This window comes from Astyanax mexicanus, chromosome 17 (genome assembly GCF_023375975.1).
Source record: "Astyanax mexicanus isolate ESR-SI-001 chromosome 17, AstMex3_surface, whole genome shotgun sequence".
Taxonomy (NCBI): domain Eukaryota; kingdom Metazoa; phylum Chordata; class Actinopteri; order Characiformes; family Acestrorhamphidae; genus Astyanax; species Astyanax mexicanus.
The window spans coordinates 35,154,597-35,178,493 of record NC_064424.1 but is presented as its reverse complement, the minus strand read 5'-3'; the positions used below and the strand labels follow the sequence as shown (position 1 = coordinate 35,178,493).

Sequence of the window (23,897 nt, the reverse complement as noted above, 5' to 3'; positions counted from 1 at the left end):
CTTCGTGGTCCTGCTGTTTTATAGAATGGGGGATCATTTTGTTCATACTGCATGTAGCTTTTTCTATGTGAGGGTGTACGATCAGGAGAACGACCTCTCTGAGCTTCCTTATGTCCATTAGACTGGCATTCAAGTTCACCACATGTACAGTCGCAGAGGGTACTAGAAGGCGAGTAAAAACCACGCTCCCTTTTTTCTTCTACCCATGTTGCAGCCCATAGCCTCCTATTCTCCTTATGCATCTCTTTTATTTCCATTCTTATTGCATACATTTCCTCAGTAAGTATGTCAACAGCCTTCCTTAGACCCATGCCCTCTGACACTGACTGTACAGCTGCCTTCTCTCCAAGAAAAAAACTGTTGGGGTGCGTACTCACACTGTCTGCTTTGAGAGTTTCTCTGGCATTTTCACAGCGTCCCGCTAATATCAGAGCTTCCTCTAAGTCAGTAGCCCCCTGCTCATAGCATTTAGCTCTTAAACATGGGTCTAGTCCTGCCAGAAAGCGAAAAAACTTTTCCTCTCTTTGTGCCACTTTCCCACTCTCCGGGAATGCCTTTTTAACCAGCCTGCTAACGTCCGCAGCATACACTTCCAGACTTTCTTGGGGCGCACGCAGACGGGCAGCAAGGTTGGCTTTAAACCTGTCCATAAACTGTTTCTGTCCAAACGCGTCATTAATCCATTCTCTGACAGCGGCATATCTGACTGCACCGCTGCTGGAAGGCTGTCCCACAACAGAAAGCGAGTAGGCAGAATTCTCACCAGTTCACCTTCATACTCGCTGCCGCCTCCAGTGAGAGCCTTGACTGCCACTTCAAGCTGCCGTGCCCAGCTTAGAAAACTTTGGCTGCCGTCTCCGGTGAACGGGGCAGGCAGATCAATCCTCACGCTCCCGCCAGGCACGCGGTCGCTAGGTCTCTCTGAGCTATACTTAAACGTGCCGTCTTCCTCCAGCCACATGCTGAGCGATTTTCTCTTGCAAGCTAAGTTGCTAACTATACTGGGTAAGCTAAACTACAAAAAAACCCCACTAAAACGAGGCTGCACACTTTTGTAAACGTTTCCAAATGAATAACAAACACCGCTGACACCAGTGTAACCGAGCTTATCAGGGTTCGCCTAATACTTTATAATTAGTAAAATAAATTGCACACAGACACAGGAATGAGGGAAAATAGCAGCCACATTTTAATTTGCTCTTCTTCTCTCCTTTATTTGTCTGCCCTATGGCAGGACATTCAGTGTACATACACATTCCATAACTCAATATTCCTTAAAAAGTCTGTTAAACTATTGTTGCAGAATAACCTAGTGGTTTAATTGAATAACACTAATTCTACCAATACTTACCTTAACCTAATAATCCATTAGGCTTAGAAGGAGGAAACAATTAGTTATAAAATACCTACAAATAGATTAAAACAATAAAATAATACTTACCGTAGAACTGCATAAATACATCTAAAATAAAGAACACCGGTGAATAGTGTGGAGAAATAATAGTAATTAATAGAATATTAAATATACAAAAAGAAGTGAATACTTACCATTTTCATTGGTGACCAAGGTTACTGAAGGTTGTTTGAATTTTGGAGAACGAGTAACTGTGAATTTATTAGGGTTCAAGCACCGAAGGTGCGTAGAACCCTATTGTTTTTGCTAAGATTTTTCTTCTTATTATTATTATTATTAGGGGTTCGAGCACGTAGTGCTAGAAACCCTATTGTAATTGTTCTGATTATTATTATTATTATTAGGGGTTCGAGCACGTAGTGCTAGAAACCCTATTGTAATTGTTCTGATTATTATTATTATTATTATTATTATTATTATTATTATTAGGGGTTCGAGCACGTAGTGCTAGAAACCCTATTGTAATTGTTCTGATTCTTATTATTATTATTATTATTATTATTATTAGGGGTTCGAGCACGTAGTGCTAGAAACCCTATTGTAATTGTTCTGATTATTATTATAGTTCTTATTCAAATTTGGTCTTGATGCAATCTTGAGACCCTGTAGGTAAATAATTATCAAAAAAATCATGACATTTTAACTATTTGAGGCCCATAAACCTTGATCAAACATGTACGTGAAAGCCTTTTCAGAGTTATTTGGCCAAAACTCTGTCAAAGTTTAAAACATGCCAAAACTGTTGAAGCTACTAATTAACAATGACATTTGAAGTACATGTGCCAAGTATGAGCCAAATAAGTCTTCAGTAGGCTCTACAGTGAAAAAATAACTATTTTCAATTTATTCTATTTATCGCTATTTTCCAACCTAAATGGACAGAAGACAGGAACCTTTCACCCTATCAACACACAAATTTATACACATATATAGACTGATAATCTGCAATCTTGCAAATTTTCAGCCAAATCGGACATGTTTTGCCTCTACAACGGCTGGAAAACTACAGCGATTTTGTAGGCCTCAAGCCTGTATTATCGCTTTTTTCAAATCTAAATGGACAGAAGTCAGGAACCTTTGACCCTATTGACACAGAAATTGACGTACATATATAGACTGATATTGTGATCCTGATTGCAAATTTTGAGCCAAATCAGATATTTTTTGCCTCTAATATGGCCAAAGAGCAACAGCCATTTTGTAGGCCATAAGCCTGTATTATCACTTTTTTCAAACCTAAATGGTCAGAAGTCAGGAACCTTTGACCCTATCAACACACAAATTTACATACATGTATATACAGACCACTTGATCATGAGTACCAATTTGGAGCCCAATCGGACTTTTCTTCTCTTTTTAATAAATAGAAACACACTGATAGGGAATGTTCTGTCTTACTTATAGAGTGATAGATTTCCAGCAGGTTATATGTGGTCTCTTGCTGCGCTCTGGTGGTCATTTGGTGAAACAGTTACAGTTGATTTATTCTAAATAAAAGCTCTGCTGAACTTATTTAATCTTGCTTGTCTTGCTTAATTGAACATCTGTATCCTTCTTGGTCATGCTGGTCAGCCACCTGGGTCATTCTTGTTTATGCTCCACCCAATTTTTTATTTTTTATTTGCATAATATGCAAAACCTACTTTTGAGAACTTGTCTTTGCCTCCTTGTCCAATCATGACATGTTTGGTGTCAAACAGTTCAGCAGAGCTTACTCCTCAATAATTATTAAACAAAATCTTTACATTTATAAACAATATGGCCGCCATATGCAAATTAGTTTTTCCATGGTGCAGTAAAATGTCTTTAACACTTATAACTTTTGAATGCTTAACCTGACACTAATACCACTTCAGTCCTTTGATCATTACATGACTCTCAGATACCCTGTCAGTGTAAGTAGACATACACCCCCAGGGGGCGGAGCCAATGCTCGATAGCTGTTTCTCTAGAACCATACAAGCTATCAAGGTCATCCTTGCCAATTATCATCTATGGCCCATGCACTAATGGTACACCAAAGGAAATGTTGATACATTTTTGTGGTCACTATTAGCCAATCACTTTCCAGCAAGCTTTTGACAGGCTGAATGTTAATCAGGTAAAAACGTATACACCATATGTGAGTTATTTATATGTGGCCTTTTTATGCCTCACCACTAGGCTCCCATCAGGATTAATGTGGTTTGTATTTTTCAATTTAAGAACTGATGTTGTTTCACCAAATGCCCACTAGAGTGCAGAAAGACACCACATAAAACCTGCTGAACACTACAGCTCAATTTATCAATGCTTTTTACAACTAGTTTACTCACATCACTCATCTAGCATGGTTATTATGGTCATGCTAGTCAACCAGCTTGGTCCTTATTTTCATTCTGGTCAACTAGCTGGGTATTTTGGTCATGCTGGTCAACCAGCTGGGTCTTTATGGTCATGCTGGTCTAACACCTGGGTCTTTATGGTCATAATAGTCACCCACCTTGGTTATCCAGTTTGGTGATGACGGTCAACCAGCAACAGGTTTTAAGCCTAACTGGCCTCCAGGGGCCTCTTTGCCTGTAACGCTCGAACCCCGTAAATCGCCGCTTGCGGCTATATTTATTATTCTTATTCTTTTTCTGCCATAGAAGTGATTGGGCAGAAGAAACCGTAAGGCCTACAGGGCTGAGACTTGGTCATATGGTAGTACTTCTCACCGCTACTCAGATTCAAAAGATGAGCCCGATCGGCCTCAAGGGGGCGCTATGGCAAAGGTCAACGCGTTTGGCCCCGTAACTCCTACGCCCTGATAGCTAGAGCAAAAATTCTTGCATTATATGATTCCTTGGTTAATGGCAAATCAAAAAGGTCAATAGAACCACTAAGCTCCGCCCACTTAGATTTTTTGCTATTTAGCATAATATGCAAAACCTACTTTTGAGAACTTGTCCTAAACTCATTGACCAATCCTGACATGTTTGGTGTCAAACAACTCAGGAGAGTCCCAACCTCAATAATTATTAAAAAAATCTTGAAATTTGCAAAAAATATGGCCGCCATATGCATATTAATCTTACCGTGGCACACCCAAATTTACTCTAACAGCTGTAACTTTTGAATGCTTAAACCTACACTAATTCCACTTTACAAGTTTTATGCCAACATGATTCTGAGGTAGCCCGTCAATCTGTGTAGACATACGCCCCCAGGGGGCGGAGCCAAAGCTAAAAATCTGTTTCTCAGGAACCGTACAAGCTATGAAGCTCTCCTTTGGCATGTATCATCTATGGCCTATGTCCTAATGTTTTACAGAAGGAAAATTTGATATGCAAATTTTTGCGATCGTTATTAGCCAATCAGATTCCAGCAAGCTTTTGACAGGCTAAACAATGACCAATCAGGACGATACTTATACCCTACATGTATCTCAGGGCCTTCTATCATCCATTAAAATATGGCGTTGATTGGCCTCAAGGGGGCGCTATAGCAGAAAATCAGTTATATCTAAAGGTACAAGTGGCCTAGGCTTGTTATTCTTTTTTAGTTGTATACTTTGCTGTAGCCTTTACAACTTTGTAATTACATATGTTTACCAAAAATGCAAAGATTTTCATCAGTGGCCAAAAGAGTAAAAATTGCTCTTTTTGAACTTGTCTTTAAGTCCTTAATCAATCAAAACAAATTTGGTCTTGATGCAATCTTGAGACTCTGTAGGTAAATAATTATCAAAAAAATCTTGACATTTTAACTATTTGAGGCCCATAAACCTTGATCAAACTTGTACGTGAAAGCCTTTTCAGAGTTATTTGGCCAAAACTCTGTCAAAGTTTTACACAGGTCAAAACTGTTGAAGCTACTAATTAACAATGACATTTCAAGCACATGTGCCAAGTATGAGCCAAATAAGTCTTCAGTAGGCTCTACAGTGACAAATTAACTATTTTCAATTTATTCTATTTATCGCTATTTTCCAACCTAAATGGACAGAAGACAGGAACCTTTGACCCTATCAACACACAAATTTATACACGTATATAGACTGATAATCTGATCTTGATTGCAAATTTTCAGCCAAATCGGACATGTTTTCCCTCTACAACGGCTGGAAAACTACAGCGATTTTGTAGGCCTCAAGCCTGTATTATCGCTTTTTTCAAACCTAAATGGACAGAAGTCAGGAACCTTTGACCCTATTGACACAGAAATTTACATACATATATAGACTGATATTGTGATCTTGATTGCAAATTTTGAGCCAAATCAGATATTTTTTGCCTCTAATATGGCCAAAGAGCAACAGCCATTTTGTAGGCCATAAGCCTGTATTATCGCTTTTTTCAAGCCTAAATGGACAGAAGTCAGGAACCTTTGACCCTATCAACACACAAATTTACACACATATATATACAGACCACTTGATCATGAGTATCAATTTGGAGCTCAATCGGACTTTTCCTCTCTTTGTAATAAATAGAAACACACTGATAGGGAATGTTCTGTCTTACTTATAGAGTGATAGATTTCCAGCAGGTTATATGTGGTCTCTTGCTGCGCTCTGGTGGTCATTTGGTGAAACAGCTACAGGTGAATTATTCTAAATTAAAGCTCTGCTGAACTTATTTAATCTTGCTTGTCTTGCTTAATTGAAGATCTTTATCCTTCTTGGTCATGCTAGTCAGCCACCTGGGTCATTCTTGTTTATGTTCCACCCACTTAATTTTTTTTTATTTGCATAATATGCAAAACTTACTTTTGAGATCTTGTCCTTGGCTCCTTGACCAATCATGACATGTTTGGTATCAAACAGTTCAGCAGAGCTTACTCCTCAATAATTACTAAAAAAATCTTTACATTTATAAACAATATGGCCGCCATATGCACATGAGTTCTACCATGGTGCAGTAAAATCTCTTTAACACTTATAGCTTTTGAATGCTTAACCTGACACTAATACCACTTCAGTCCTTTGATCATTACATGATTCTCAGATACCCTGTCAGTTTAATTAGACATACACCCCCCCAGGGGGCGGAGCCAATGCTCGATAGCTGTTTCTCTAGAACCATACAAGCTATCAAGGTCATCCTTGCCAATTATCATCTATGGCCCATGCACTAATGGTACACCAAATGAAAATTTGATATGGACACTTTTGTGGTCACTATAAGCCAATCGCATTCCAGTAAGCTTTTGACAGGCTAAATGTTAATCAGGTCAAAACTTATACACTATTATTGATATTATTGGTTATTGATATGTGCCCTTTTATGCCTCACTGCTAGGCTCTCCGAATGCCCACTAGAGTGCAGCAAGAGACCACATAAAACCTGCTGAACACTACAGCACAATTTATCAATGCATTTCAACTAGTTTACTCACACCACTCATCTAGCATTGTCATTATGGTCTTTATGGTCACGCTGTTCACCTAGCTTGGTTATGCTGCCCATCCAGCTAGGTAATTCTGGTCATTCACATTGGTCATTATGGTCCTGCTGGTCATTCAGCTTTGTCATTATAGCAATGCTGGTCATCCAGCTTGGTCATACTGGCCAAACACCTTTGCCATGCTGGTCATCCAGTTTGGTGATGCCGGTCAACCAGCAACATGTTTTAAGCCTAACTGGCCTCCAGGGGCCTCTTTGACTGTAACCCTCGAACCCCGTAAATCGCCGCTTGCGGCTATATTTATTATAGTTCTTATTCTTTTTCTGCCATAGAAGTGATTGGGCAGAAGAAACCGTAAGGCCTACAGGGCTGAGACTTGGTCATATGGTAGTACTTCTCACCGCTACTCAGATTCAAAAGATGAGCCCGATCGGCCTCAAGGGGGCGCTATGGCGAAGGTCAACGCGTTTGGCCCCGTAACTCCTACGCCCTAATAGCTAGAGCAAAAATTCTTGCATTATATGATTCCTTGGATAATGGCAAATCAAAAAGGTCAATAGAACCACTAAGCTCCGCCCACTTAGATTTTTTGCTATTTAGCATAATATGCAAAACCTACTTTTGAGAACTTGTCCTAAACTCATTGACCAATCCTGACATGTTTGGTGTCAAACAAATCAGCAGAGTCCCATCCTCAATAATTATTAAAAAAATCTTGAAATTTGCAAAAAATATGGCCGCCATATGCAAATTAATCTTACCGTGGCACACCCAAATTTACTTTAACAGCTGTAACTTTTGAATGCTTAAACCGACACTAATGCCACTTTAGACCTATGATGCCAACATGATTCTGAGATAGCATGTCAATCTGTGTAGACATACGCCCCCAGGGGGCGGAGCCAAAGCTAAAAATCTGTTTCTCAGGAAGCGTACAAGCTATGAAGCTCTCCTTTGGCATGTATCATCTATGGCCTATGTCCTAATGTTTTACAGAAGGAAAATTTGATATGCAAATTTTTGCGATCGTTATTAGCCAATCAGATTCCAGCAAGCTTTTGACAGGCTAAACAATGACCAATCAGGACGATACTTATACCCTACATGTATCTCAGGGCCTTCTATCATCCATTAAAATATGGCGTTGATTGGCCTCAAGGGGGCGCTATAGCAGAAAATAAGTTATATCTAAAGATACAAGTGGCCTAGGCTTGTTATTCTTTTTTAGTTGTATACTTTGCTGTAGCCTTTACAACTTTGTAATTACATATGTTTACCAAAAATGCAAAGATTTTCATCAGTGGCCAAAAGAGTAAAAATTGCTCTTTTCGAACTTGTCTTTAAGTCCTTAATCAATCAAAATAAATTTGGTCTTGATGCAATCTTGAGACCCTGTAGGTAAATAATTATCAAAAAAATCTTGACATTTTAACTATTTGAGGCCCATAAACCTTGATCAAACATGTACGTGAAAGCCTTTTCAGAGTTATTTGGCCAAAACTCTGTCAAAGTTTAAAACATGCCAAAACTGTTGAAGCTACTAATTAACAATGACATTTGAAGTACATGTGCCAAGTATGAGCCAAATAAGTCTTCAGTAGGCTCTACAGTGAAAAAATAACTATTTTCAATTTATTCTATTTATCGCTATTTTCCAACCTAAATGGACAGAAGACAGGAACCTTTGACCCTATCAACACACAAATTTATACACATATATAGACTGATAATCTGATCTTGATTGCAAATTTTGAGCCAAATCAGAAATTTTTTGCCTCTAATATGGCCAAAGAGCAACAGCCATTTTGTAGCCCATAAGCCTGTATTATCGCTTTTTTCAAACCTAAATGGACAGAAGTCAGGAACCTTTGACCCTATCAACACACAAATTTACACACATATATATGCAGACCACTTGATCATGAGTACCAATTTGGAGCCCAATCGGACTTTTCTTCTCTTTTTAATAAATAGAAACACACTGATAGGGAATGTTCTGTCTTACTTATAGAGTGTTAGATTTCCAGCAGGTTATATGTGGTCTCTTGCTGCGCTCTGGTGGTCATTTGGTGAAACAGCTACATTTGAATTATTCTAAATTAAAGCTCTGCTGAACTTATTTAATCTTTTTTGTCTTGCTTAATTTAACATATTTATCCTTCTTGGTCATGCTGCTCAGCCACCTGGGTCATTCTTATTTATGCTCCACACACTTAATTTTTTTTTAATTTGCATAATATGCAAAACCTACTTTTGAGATCTTGTCTTTGCCTCCTTGACCAATCATGACATGTTTGGTGTCAAACTGTTCAGCAGAGCTTACTCCTCAATAATTATTAAAAAAAATCTTTACATTTATAAACAATATGGCCGCCATATGCAAATTAGTTTTACCATGGTGCAGTAAAATGTCTTCTAACACTTATAACTTTTGAATGCTTAACCTGACATTAATACCACTTCAGTCCTTTGATCATTACATGATTCTCAGATACCCTGTGAGTTTAAGTAGACATACACCCCCAGGGGGCAGAGCCAATGCTCGATAGCTGTTTCTCTACAACCATACAAGCTATCAAGGTCATCCTTGCCAATTATCATCTATGGCCCATGCACTAATGGTACACCAAATGAAAATTTGATATGGACACTTTTGTGGTCACTATTAGCCAATCACATTCCAGCAAGCTTTTGACAGGCAGAATGTTTATCAGGTCAAAACTTATACACTATATATGGGTTATTTATATGCCCTTTTTATGCCTTGTGTTTTTTGAATTTAAGAACTGAAGTTGTTTCACCAAATGCGCACTAGAGTGCAGCAAGACACCACATAAAACCTGATGAACACTACAGCTCAATTTATCAATGCTTTTCAACTAGTTTACTCACACCACTCATCTAGCATTGTCATTATGGTCTTTATGGTCACGCTGGTTACCCAGCTTGGTTATCCAGTTTGGTGATGACGGTCAACCAGCAACAGGTTTTAAGCCTAACTGGCCTCCAGGGGCCTCTTTGCCTGTGACGCTCGAACCCCGTAAATCGCCGCTTGCGGCTATATTTATTATTATTATTCTTTTTCTCCTGTAAAAACAGTTGTGCAGCCTAAACCGTAAGTCATAGAGAAATGAAACTTGGTAGGTAGATGTAGGATCAGTGCATCTCGGTGGACAACAAAAATGGCACCGATTGGTCAAGTGGTGGCGCTATAAACAAGGAAATTCATTTTTCACAATTTTCTCAATAACTCAAAAACCATAAGACCTACATTCAAAATTCTTTTTTTGATGGATTCCTTGGGTCAATACCAACAACGTTCCAATTTGGACCATGCACTTCCGTCTATATAGATTTTGTGCTAATTTGCATAATATGCAAAACCTACTTTTGCAAACTAGTCCTAGGAATTTTGACCAATCCTGGCATGTTTGGTATCAAAACACTCGTGAGAGCATGCGCTTCAATATTCATTAAGACAAAGTTGAAATATGTAAACAATATGGCCGCCATATGCAAATTAGTCCTTCCGGATATATGCCCCATTCACTTCAAGAGGTAAATTTGGAGCACTGTTTCTCAGCAACCGTGCAACCTAGCAAGTTGAAACTTTGCATGCAGAATCTATCATACAGCCTCTAAAGGATGTTCAAAGGGCAACTTAATCAATCAACATGGCTGAACACCATCAGCCAATCAGCATTCAGCAGACATTTTGGCAGGCTGAATGTTGCCCAATCTGGATGATATTTGGCAGTTATGTTCAGGTGGAGACACTGTAGTGACCTGCAAAGTGCTGAAACAATCTGCCCACTGGGGGGCGCTGTTCCAAAAAAACGAGTATATGTCAATCATGCTGTACTATTTTGACATCTAATTGTTTTTGCCATATTTAGTACAGTGGCTCTGACAAATTTCTCAATACAACTATGTTTAAAAAGTGCTTTGTTCATTCATAATTGCTAATTGTTTGAAAATAGCTATATTGAAACTACTCTCTGGATATTTGGCCTATCACCTCCATTTCAGTCTTGCTGCACACTGTAGAGTCTCTAGGTAAATGTTCATTAAAAACATTTGTGAAAATTTCACATACAATACTCTCCAGGCATCAAGCAATCTGTGCGTCCTTGGAATTTCTAACCTAAATTGCTGTAACTCTGCAGTATTTGCTGTAATCTCACAATGTTAAAGACCTCTGTACAATATCACTCTGATGAAGCGCCATTTAATACAGAACTAGATTAAGAATAACTTGACATTACATGTCATATCAGAACATTCACTCCTTTGTGCCTCTTCTCAACATTAATAACAGGTGAAAGACTTTTGATCATTTTAAATGTGACAGAATGTCTCCAATTGTGTTAGACCTTCTTACACATCACCATCCTATGCTCTGGTAGGCACCATTGTGCCAGTTGGTGCTTGATGAAGCGCCATTTAATTCAGAACTAGATTTATAATAACTTCGTAATTACATGTCATATCAGAACATTCACTCCTTTGTGTTAATTTAAACTTGTTTGGTCAAACATTTCAGCTTGTTCTGCAAAGGTTCAAAGGTCAATCTGAATACCACTTTGTGAACATTCTGGTTGAAGCCACCTGATCAATACCAATAACATGTAGACACCTTTTGACTAGTTCTAACTCACTTAATGAATATCCTACAAAGTTCACTAGATTTACATGTGAATTTAAGCACTGATCAGGTTGAAAGGCCTCTGCTCAACATTAATAACAGGTGAAAAACTTGATAATTTCTAAATGTGACAGGGCATCTCCAATCATATTAGACCTTCTTACACATCACCATTCAATGCTCCAGTAGGCACCATTGTGCAAGTTGGTGCTTGAACCCGATGATTGCCGCTTGCGGCTATATTTTATTTATTTATTTTTTGTTACAGTGTTTTATTTAACTACTGGCATTGATTCTCTGACATTATAATACACTTTATTGCTGCACAAATTCTGGTCTCATTTCTTCCATGTGTATTTCTCCCTGAGCGAACCTAACTGGTCCTATGTTATCCTTATTGTCTTATCAGGTAACACTCATTGTGGTTGTTGTAATTGGGTATAATCTGGTCCTACACTTGTCATTGTGACCTGTGACTAGAATTGCAGTACTTACTGTAAGCTATAATGAAGGAAAATTCTTTTAGCTAGCTAAACTAGTTAGCTATAAGCTGGATGTAGTGGATAGCCAGAATTTAGTACAATACTTTGTGTTGGTAGTTTAAAGCAGTTTTTTAAAGCTGGTCTGTGCCCTACAATTATGTGTTTTCCACAAGATCCAACTGATTAGCTAATAACAATCCTTTACTGAGTTTATCTGTTAAAATCTCTTAGCCCCCTGTGGAGCCTAAATTAATCATTATGTATATTCAACAGTGTGTTAAACACATCATACCACCACTTACTTAATTAACTGCATTTTAAGCAGAGAAAGCTGTAGAATATGCAGAACAGTGGGAATATGCAGTAGAATATGCAGGAACAGGGTTGAGAAACACTGATCTAACCTGACTTCTGTTCATTTGTAGTTTTTTGTTTTTCTTTTCTTCTTTTTTTACTGTAATTGTAATGTTTTAAGCAACTATACAGCAACTTAGTGTGACAATGTTTAAGCAAGTTTGAGAAAGGTATAAAGAGAAAGAGAATGTTGCAAAAGTAGTTTCTTTTAATAGGTGAGTTGGGAATGTATTGCAAAATTAACACACTTTAATAGTTCATTTATTATTTAGAGGGGTAGAAGAGATGATTGAGTTAAAATGAAATCCATTGTTGATATACTGTTTTGCATACTTTATTGAGGAATGGATTTACTGATGGAATATTTGTGGTCCTTCAGTAAAAGCTCATGATACTAACAGACTAGGAAGGTTTGGGATATCTAACCTTTATATTAACCTCTGCCAAAAATCTCTATGAAAAGTAAAGTTACTTTCTTTTAATAAAAGATCACCATCATAAGCAGTACTTTTAGTGGAAAAAATAAAAAGCACAGGACCCAAAGCTACAGAGTTGTTTTTAAGAGTGAAGTAAATGTAAATATACAAATATACAACAGAACTGACATGCCAATACATAATAATAATAGTAATAATAATAATAATAATAATAGCCACATCTGTTATATTATTTTAAATATTAGGTGATAACTCATCAGTTTTTGTCAAATATGTATATTATTCAGACATTGCACACAAAATTTGTTTTAACAACGGTAAATACAATGTGGAGTAACATGTTTAGGTTGTAAAGTGACCTTTACTTGGATGTTACTAATGATAAACAGAAGTACTGAAAAAAGGTTCATTTGTGATTAAAAACAATTCCACAAATGCTGTTCTAAGACACTATAGGGTGGGCTTTGATTCATGTTAGCAAATTCTTCAGTGAGAATCTACAATGTAAATAGTCATGAAAATAAAGAAAATGCATTGAATAAGAAGGTGTGTCCAAACGTATAGTATAGTATAGTATAGTATATAGTATAAAATATTACATTACATGTGTTATATATTGTCTAAGATTTTAATCAGAACAAAATGTAGCTTTTTTCAACCAAATCATGTTTTACATTTCTGTTGGTTATCCCGTAATTGATTTATTAAAATCTGCACTTAAAGCCATATTATTAAACATAATATAAGTCCTACCTTAAATTTGATTGTAATCAAATATACAATATACAAATTGGCTTGTGCCATGACAAAGAATACATTTTATTCTCTCTAATGTGTGGATCAGTATAGTGATTTGATTATTTAAAAGTTACTACAGCTCATATCAAGACGCTAAATGTGTATGTGCTTGTGCTGTGTGCTGCGCATGCAGGTGGAGTTGAATGATCACAGAGTGTCTGATTGTGAATGAAACTCTGCCTGACTGCGAGCTGCAATTTGCACTCATTTTCTGCAATTGCATTTCTTTGAAACGCTAAATAAAAAGCGACAGAAAAGCGTTGCATCTGGCATATATTTGCACTCACAATGCAACGTTAGTGAAAGGAGCCCCTGAATCACTTTGAAAAAAAAAAAGAGGTGGTGATTTCACTTGTATCAGAGGACGCATGTGCTAGTCTTAATCCTCCTAGTGTTGGGAGTATTACTGGTGATAGGGTGAGTCCTAATGAGCCTTCCAAATAGAGGGAAACATAGTTTATAAGTTCTAAATAAATGTATTCAAATATATTAAATTTATATTCAAAAACTTAGGCCAGGTTTCAAGCTACATAGTCCTCAGTAAATGTGTTCTCGATGATTGCAATATCACTTCGGCAGAAAAAGATGATGAGAAAGTGAAAACACACAAGAACCAATACTATGAAATGACCCTATTCTCCAGCGACTTTTAGCCGTGTTGTGATTCTTGTTTCTGTTCTGCAGAATGGAAATATCTTCCTCTGTGATTATAAACGCCTGAGCGGATTTAAGGGAAGTATGATTGATTGGAAACAGCAGTATCTGGCTGCTCCACTCTGCCTGCTCTACAGCACCCCTGAGAAAACTCTCAAACCCATCGCTATACAGGTACGTAGTTTTAAGCACTTGCAGATCTTGACAGCAGAGCTTCAGGCAGTATGTTTTTCTTTAAACTGTCTGTTACAGAGCCAAAATCAGTGTGGGCTTTAGATTCTGATCCCGCTCCCTGCCAATTCCTCAGTTCTATTTCCACACCCCGGGATACCAGGTATACACACACAACAGCAGACAGACAGTGTGCTGCAGCCATGAAAGTGAGAAAGCTAACTGGTTCAGTAGAATCAGCATTAGATGCTACACAGCCTAAAAAGCCTCAGAATCTTTCTAAAACTCTCTATAAACAGAGACAGTGCAAAACAGGATGTAATATTGGCTGTGAGTTTTATAAAATGGAGACAGTTTAGAGCCCAGAAGAGCCCAAAAGACAGACACAGAGCACATTTTCCAATGAACAGGTAATCATTGAGCTTCAGTGAGGTTTTTTTTTTTTACCATAACTTTGTAATTTATCACCACCACTCGCATATTAGGGTTGTGCATTTTAACAATCCCTTCATGTTAAAATAATGCTAACATGAACTGCTACCAGTCACAACAGAAAAGAAGACCGACCACAGCTGTTTACTACCCTGGACACAACTATTGTAACAGAAATATACAACAAAAATTATAGTTTCACTCTATACTGAGTAGTAACTCCAACTCTTGAGTGTGTATTTTCTGAACTGTGGATTTTTTTGGGATAATGGACACATTCCAGTATCAAGCAAACATCAAGCAAACATAGATATATATGAAACCCACATGAGCTGCCATGCAAACAATGAAAAGTTTACATTTGCTGAGTAACAGATCATGACTTGTTCATTCGGGAACTAGCGTGAGCTAAAGAGAGCTGTTTGGTGAGTGTGCGGTTAAAATAGTATGGTATTAAGATTGTGGGTAAAATATTTTAATGAACTATGTAGTAGAGCTTGAAAGGGAGGGGAGTCTGTGATGGCTGAATTCACTGCTGAGTATTCCAGAGGTGTTGTGAGCCTAATTCAGTGAAACAATGACAACGGGAGGTCTACCTGATGACCCCTGTGAAGAGCTTGTGAATGATGAGTGTATTTGTGGAGAGAAAGTTATTTGTTCCTATTTGTGTTAAATGTAACTGATCAGATCATAAACAGCCACAGCAACTTAGCCGTTAGGTGTCAGGTTTTCACGTTTACGTTAAATGTTGCCAAATGAATCATAAAAGGCCACAGCAACGTAGCTGTTAAGTGTTAGATCTTCACGTTTGGGGTAAATGATGCTAATCGGATCATAAAAAACTACAGTGAATTAGAGCTTAGATTGTCTGCGCAAACCCGACCTGACCCGAGGCCCGACCCGAAATCGGGTTCGGGCCGAGATTTACCACCACATTCCTCGGGCCGGGTCGGGTCGGGCTCCAGAAAATAGTCTGAGATGAAGGCATCTGTTTTTTAATTATATTTTATTTTTAAATAAAGCTCTGGTGTGATAATCACAATGTTGCTAAGTAACCAATTATTATTGTTAACGAAAACGAACCAAATAACGGAAACTGAAAGAGAAAAAAATAATTTATTTATAAGCGCTGTTTTCACTCCCGCAGTTCTACAGCGGGGGGTGTTGTGCTGATTCTGTCCGCGAAGCGGGAGCTGCAGAGTTATGTATGGGACTAGAATATGAGCACAAGGGGATAAAAGAGAAACAGGAGATACAGTATGTGAGAACCTTTACCTGTGAGTAGCTCACACACCAGAACACGCAAATCTCTCTCTCTCTCTCTGTCTCTCTCTCTTTCTCGCACGTGAACTATTTCGCGTTTGACCTGCAGCACTGTGTGTAGCTGTTCTTAAAAGTCATTTTAATTAAATATTAGTTGTATGCTTCTATGTTACAGTGTTAATTAACGTAATTCTGTTCATATTTTGCTCATTCAATCAACCCGAAAACAGCCAGTTTATGGGTCGGGTCGGGCTCGGGCTCATAATGACAGTTTATGGTTCGGGTTGGGTCGGGCAGAACGGGCTCGGGCTCGGGCTGGGTCGGGTCGGATTTTTTGGCCCGATCTAACCTCTACAGTGAATTAGCTGTTAGGCTTTGGACCTTTACGTTTCGTTAAATGTTGCTGATCAGATCATAAACGGCTACAGTAACCTAGCTGTTAGGTTGGGAATGTTGCTAGTGTCATGTAGTTAAAGGTGAGTGAGTGGGAGAGTAGAGTAGAGAGGAAGGGAATAGGATGGGCCCTAGTGTATACAGTGCCTTGCAAAAGTATTCACCCCCTTGGATTATTTCCCTATTTTACTCCATTACAACCTGTATGTATTTTTTTTATCTGAATTGAATGTGATGCATCTGCACAAAATAGTCTACGTTTTAGAAAAATATGTATATAAAGAAAATATGAAAATAAAAAACTGAAACTTGGCATGTGCATATGTATTCACCCCCTTTGTTATGAAGCCCCTAAAAAGTTCTGGTGCAACCAATTACCTTCAGAAGTCATGCTTAGTGAAATGAAGGCCACCTGTGTGCAATCTAAGTGTCACATGATCTGTCAGTATATACACACCTTTTCTGAAAAGCCCCAGAGGCTGCAACACCATTAAGCTAACCAAACAACACCATGAAGACCAAGGAGCTCTCCAAGCAAGTCAGGGATAAAGTTGTAGAGAAGTATAAGTCAGGGCTGGGTTATAAAAATATCCAAATCTCTGATGATCCCCCGGAGCACCATCAAATCCATCATCATCAAATGGAAAGAACATGGTACCACAACAAACCTGCCAAGAGAGTATCTGTTCATATGACCACAATAAGCCATACACTCCATAGAGTTGGGCTTTATGGAAGAGTGGCCAGAAAAAAAACTTTACTTACAGGCAAAAATAGGAAGACTCGTTTTAAGTTTGCAAAAAGGCATGTGGGAGACTCCCAAACTGTATGGAGGAAGGTACTGTGGTCACATGAGACCAAAATTGAACTTTTTGGCCACCAAGGAAAATGCTATGTCTGGCGCAAACCCAACACATCTCATCACCCCAAGAACACCATGTTTTTCAGCGGCAGGGACTGGAAAACTGGTCCGAGTCGAGGGGAAGATGGATGGTGTTAAATACAGGGAAATTCTTGAGCAAAACCTGTTTACGTCTGTCAGTGATTTGAGACTAGGGCAGAGATTTACCTTCCAACAGGACAATGACCCAAAGCATACTGCTAAAGCAACACTTGAGTGGTTCAAGAGGAAACGTGTAAACATTTTGGAATGGCCTAGTCAAAGCCCAGACCTTAATCCAATTGAGAATCTGTGGTCAGACTTGAAGATTGCTGTTCACCAACGGAAACCATCTAACTTGAAGGAGCTGGAGCGGTTTTGCCATGAGGAATGGGCAAAAATTCCAGTGGCAAGATGTGGCAAGCTCATAGAGACTTATCCAAAGCGAATTGCAGCTGTAATTGCTGCAAAAGGTGGCTCTACAAAGTACTGACTTATGGGGGTGAATAGTTATGCACACTGATGTTTTAAGTTATTTTGTCCTATTTATTGTTTGCTTCACAATAAAAAAAAAAATAAATGTTGAAAGTTGTATGCATGGTCTCTAAATTAAATGATGCTGACCCTCAAATATTCCCTTTGAATTCCAGGTTGTGAGGTAACAAAATGTGAAAAATGTAAAGGGGGGTGAATACTTTCGCAAGGCACTGTATATAACCCCAGTTGCTGGGTGCAGGATTTGTCATTTTCCTGTATTGTGTTACTATAGTTATTAACAGAAATGAAACACTTTATAGATCAGTTTGAAAACATGTCTGATTATTCACAGTTGCACCAGAAGCCGGATAAAAACAACCCCATCTTCCTGCCCACTGACTCCGAGTGGGATTGGCTCTTGGCAAAGATCTTTGTGAGGAATGCAGAATTCCACGAACATGAGCTCAACTTCCACCTGCTGCGTACTCACCTGCTGGCCGAGGTTTTCACCATCGCAACTCTCCGTAACCTGCCATCAGCTCACCCGCTGTACAAGGTGAGCATCTTTACAGTTTCTCTTTAGTTGCATCACAGAAGCATGTCCAGCAGCCAATGATCTCTCACCAAGAGGTACACTATACAAAGTAGCATCAGAAAGCCTTTTATAGGGCTGCAGGGCAAGACCCAGTGTCTAACCAGACCACACCTGTATCATTTGCATTTTATGTAGCGGAACTTACCATATCTAGCCAGCACAGGGTTATCATTCTGATATCAAAAATCAGGAATGAATTCTTCTTGGACTACAGTTAGCATTCAAGCTAACACCCTCCAGTCCTTACTGCTGAGTTCAGCTGCTAGCATTGGGCCGATGTTTTGAGCTCAATATCTAAAGACTGGGGTGAACTTTTGCCATAATTCACAAATCATATCATATACTTACCTTTGATGACTTTCTCACCTACCATAGCGTTCCAAGAAATTTTAACAGTTTGTCTAAACACCCTTCAGACTGGGGCATAATTTGCCCTGATAAATCACTTTTTCCACCGTTATCCAGGCTTAAAGTAGCTTCATACCTTTGTTAGAATCCGGAGAGCCTTGACATTTAAAATGAGGCATAAATAACTTAAGTGCACAAGAAGCTTATTAAAAAACACTGATTATATTCCATAATGTTAGCTTCAGCTCCCTCCGCCGCCATATTTGTATTAATAATGTCATAGACATATACTGTTTATACATAGACTCTGCATAGCATAGCAGCCGGCCCCAGGAGGCTTTTTACACATTCTTCATGATTTGGGCTCCTCATGCCACCAAACTGTATTTGAAATAATTTCTGACTAGTTTTTTTCTTAAGCGAGTAAAAATTCTGCTTGATCAGGTGAGGATCTAATGATTAATTCGGCCAATGCAGAATATTTCACTTCTTTGCCTTTCTGTTCTGTCGCCATCAGTTGAATATGATGGCGGCGCGCAGTAGTGCAGTGGCTTTTAATGCTCCTAACAAACACCCTGTTTTGAGCTGTTTTTACATCGGTTCTGAACCCAACTTAGTTATAGCAGAGCCAAACTTTTGAGGATTAAGGACAGTTTTGTCAGTAAAACAACAACTATGGACAATAATATCCGAGCTACGCTGGGCTACAGTTCCTCAACACTCCGGCATGGGGGAGTGCATCGCTGCAAACAAAGGACAGGGGGAGGCTGTGCGAGTGGCGCCTGAAGAGTGGGAAAGGCACCGGTGTGCTAGCCAGGCTAAAGGCTAATGCCTACTGACCCCAGTGAGGGACACGTACAGAGCCTTCCCCCACCCCCCACCCGCTGTGATGCTCTAAACCCACACAGAAGACCATCACTGTGTGGCCCAGTGATGGCGACGCTGTCCTGCAGGACTGCTTCGGCTGCACAGACTGGCAGGTCTTCAGAGAGGCTGCTGAGTGTGAGGGGGAGCTGGATCTGGAAGAGTACACATCTGCTGTTCTCGGGTACATCCGCAAGTGCACGGAGGATGTCACTACCACCAAGGCTGTGACTTGCTACCAGAACCAGAAGCCCTGGCTGAATGCAGAGGTGTTTATGCTCAGAAAATCCAGGGACATTTATCCTCCCAGGATCCACAGAGCATGTTGTAGGGCATCAAGTGCATTACAGACTACAAATCCAAGGTTGCACAAAGCTCCAAAGACCTATCCCTGACTGAGGCTCTCAACAAGTTCTACGCCCACTTTGAGAATCCTGACACCCCCCCAGCACCAGACTCACACACTCATCAGGAGAGGAGCCCCTCAGCGTGACACCAGCAGTAAGGAGGTCACTGAGGAGGATCAACCCACGAAAAGCTGCTGGCCCTGAAAAAATCCCTGGATGGATGCTAAGAGACTGCGCAGACCAGCTCTCGGACGTCCTGGCGGACATCTTTAATGCCTCCCTCATCCAGGCAGCTGTCCCCACTTGCCTGAAGACTGCCACCATCATCCCGGTCCCCAAGAGCTCCACAGTGACAGGTCTGAATGACTACCAGCCAGTAGCCCTCTCTCTGATAGTCACAAACTGCTTTGAAAGACTGGTTCAGACCCACATCAAGGCAACCATCAATGTCACTGTGGATCCACACCAGTACGCATACAGGAAGAATCGATCCAGAGAAGATGCCATTTCCTCCATGGTCCACACTGTCCTCACCCACCTGGAGCAGAAGGATTCCTCACTTGGAAGGAGCTCTTCCCTGTGCAACTGGGTCCTAGACGTCCTGACCAACAGGCTGCATTCTGTGAGGATTCACACCAGCTCCTCCCCCACCTTAATCCTCAGCACTGGCTCCCCTCAGGGCTGTGTATTGAGTCCCCTCCTGTTCACACTGCTCACATTTGACTGCTCACCTTTCCATTCAGGCTGTCATATTGTAAAGTTTGTGGACGACACAGCAGTGGTTGGCTGCATCACGAACAGAGATTAGAGATGGGACCGATCCGATACAATATCAGTATCGGGGCCGATATTGACGTAATTCGGCAAATCTGATATCAGGCGAATGCGGCCGATCCATATTCCAGTCCACAGCTGGACAATAAACCTGCCATAACGTTAAAATAAAACGCTTCACTGATCTGTTATTCAGTTTAACAGTTCACCCTGAACCCTGAGTAAACTTCAGCTGTTTGTCTCCAAAAAAGTCAATTATCTGGAGAGTTTTAACTTTGGAAACGCTGTACAGCAGAACGGTACACGTAAAGTCAGCGTCCGAGAGGTAAACAGATTAACACCAGCAGTCTGTTAGCCTAGCTAGCACTGAACTGACAGCAGCTGCATTCTGGTGTTGTAAAGGTATTAACTACAGACTGGAGTGAATTATATTCATAATCCACATATCCTATAAAACTACAGGATCTATAAACACTAACCAGCACAAACACACCCATCTGTCATTAATTTAGTTCGGAAATACAGTTAGCATCGCCAGTTAGCCGTTAGCCATCTCTATTAAGATCTGCAGTCTGTTAGCCTGGCTAGCATATGCATTCCGGCATTGTGAATGTAATAAATAACTAACTTGAGTGAACTACAGCCAAAATCCACACCTAATATCAAACCACAGATCCTACCAACCCTAACCAACACTAAGAAATCAATCAGTTATTTAAAAACAGTGATTAATTCAGCTCAGAAATACAGTTAGCACTGCCAGTTAGCCATTAGCTATTGCAGCTAATCCTCTACGCTACCTGTCAAAATAAAAGTCTCCTGCGCAACCGTTGCAAAAAAATGCCCTGAATTTAATATTAAGCGTATTTAATATTGAACTTTTTTTTTTTATATTTCATACAAATTAAAACATTTAATTTGGAAAGAAACTATTGTGTATTTGCATATAAAGTATGTCAAATAAATGACTTTGGAATGCATTTACATTAAATGCACTTGTGTATACACTTCAAAGGGCTGTGTGGTCTGTTTCAGCCTCATTATGTAACCTAAATCATGGTACTATTCATAAACTAAAAGTTTCGATATCGGCAATTTTATATCACTTTTATATCGGTATCGGTTCGGAGCTGAAAAAGTGTATCGTCCCATCACTAACAGTGATGAGTCCAGCTACAGGCAGGAGGTGGAACACCTGGAGGGTTGGTGCAGAGAACAACCTCTGCATCAATGTAAAGAAGACGAAGGAGATGATTGTGCCACACCTGGATTCAACTCCACACCTTTTACCTGCTTAACTGATGATGGATTAATGCAAAAATAACTCATGTAGCCTATAAAATAGCTTTTAAGATGATTTGTCCAATTACATTTGACCTTAAAATGAGGAGGCTTTGTATAAAAATGGTTGTAATTCCTAAATACTTCAAAGGATATTTTTGTTCAGCCCCTTGAATTAAATATGTTAGTCTATGCTTCAGTTAAATCCAATTTGTTTCATTTTAAATTCAGTGTGGTGGCATGTAGAGTCTAATTCATGAACATTCTGCCACTGTCCAAATACTGACACTTTATAATAAGTAATGTATATGTTGTTATATGTTAATAATGACACTGCTTTCCACCTTTAGCTCCTGAAGCCCCACACTCTCTACACACTGCAGATCAACATCATGGCCAGAAACCTGCTGATCTCACCTGGAGGAACTTTCGAAAAGGTATGAATATTATTGAGAAATACACTATACTGCCAAAATTATTCACTGCAATGCATTTCCATTGGTGATGTGAGGCTTGAATGTATCTATGACATGAAAACCAATTCTATGAAGCTCTCTACACTTTACTGATTTAAAGGCCACATGAAATTTGGAGGGCTATTGTTTTTGACTCTGCATAAAGTTGGTGAGCTCTGCACAGTATGCTCTTCAGCATCTGATCCTGCTCTGTCAGTTTACACTGACAGAGTGAGTTGCTGTTGTTCCCAGTTGCTTCCACATTGTTATAATTACACTGACAGTTGACAGTGGAATATTTAGTAGTGAGGAAATTTCTCGACTAGACTTCTTGTACAGGGGCTTGTTTCACAAAAGCGATTTGCGACCCTTTTCACAAAAAAAAATGGCTCGCAAATCAGCTAAATTTCTGCAGCCACTTCAGAGCTAGTGCAAAACCGGGTCTGAAGTAGTTGCAGAATTTCAGCTGACTCATCAGCACTGTACCAAAAGTGTACATATTAAATAAAAATTATATTTTTTATATAAGTCTTGTCCACTAAACTTGAGCATTTCAATGTAAAGCATTTTTAAGTCACCCATGAAAACACAGTGGAACGCTGGGATGTTTGCTACGTGCCACTGCGTTTAGTTTTGGAGCACATTTTTTGTTCTAAGTATAGATTGAGCAATGATGAGTAGACTATTCATTTATACATTCAATTTCTTATTCTGTTCTTGTGGTAATTTAATGCTCTTACTCATCGCTTCAAAACTAGATAAAATTGTAATACATTGTTGATTTAACAAAGCAGATTGAGTAATTGGTATTAATCTTTATTTAAAATATTGCACCCCATTATTTCTTCATTAAATTAATTATTGAAATTACTCATGTTAAATTAATGTAATGGAAACAAACAATATTTTATTATGCATTTCAGTTGCATTGACATTGTACATTTAATTAAAATACATAGAGTTTATTTTGTGTAGAAAAAAAAATATTAATTTGAGTGCACATACCTCTTAGCAGCACTTATCATATTACCATATTAGTGATCTCCTGCCACTTTGCTTGTTTGGTGTTGCGACACGCTTGCTTTTTGACACTTTTTCAATCATGGTGCACACTTCTTCTTTTAAAATGTTTGTCTTTCTTCCACTCATTTTCTTTCCACTTGATCCAAACAACGCCAAAGGAAGCAGCTGGATGCGCTCGGTTGAATCTTTATATGGCCGACACTGATTTGAACAAGTGCTCTGAATTTGTCTTAATACAGCTAACTGTTCCAAGTCGTAGTTGGCAATTACATGGATAACTGCTAAAGGCAAAAACAAATAGCCACAAGCTGCAATTGACGGTCCGAGCATGGCCACATAGTTTAGCAAGTCTAAAAAAGAATCTTAAGAATCTTAAGAATAGGCCTTATGGTTCAGAAGATATGGATCTAAATGTGTGTGACTCGCCATCACAGGAATTT

At 39.1% G+C, this 23,897-nt stretch overlaps 1 protein-coding gene and 1 pseudogene across 1 annotated transcript in view; both read left to right on the top strand.

Annotated features, from left to right (window-relative positions):
- Positions 1–23,897, top strand: part of LOC103039624 (polyunsaturated fatty acid lipoxygenase ALOX15B-like) — a 398,882-nt pseudogene that overhangs the window by 189,643 nt on the left and 185,342 nt on the right.
- LOC125782392 (polyunsaturated fatty acid lipoxygenase ALOX15B-like) overlaps positions 1–23,897 on the top strand; it is a 130,660-nt gene that overhangs the window by 89,431 nt on the left and 17,332 nt on the right. Inside the window, exons 9-11 of the mRNA XM_049466289.1 lie at positions 14,185–14,328; positions 18,123–18,326; positions 22,330–22,416. Coding sequence (XP_049322246.1) covers positions 14,185–14,328; positions 18,123–18,326; positions 22,330–22,416 — 435 coding nt within the window. The remainder of the gene's footprint in view (positions 1–14,184; positions 14,329–18,122; positions 18,327–22,329; positions 22,417–23,897) is intronic.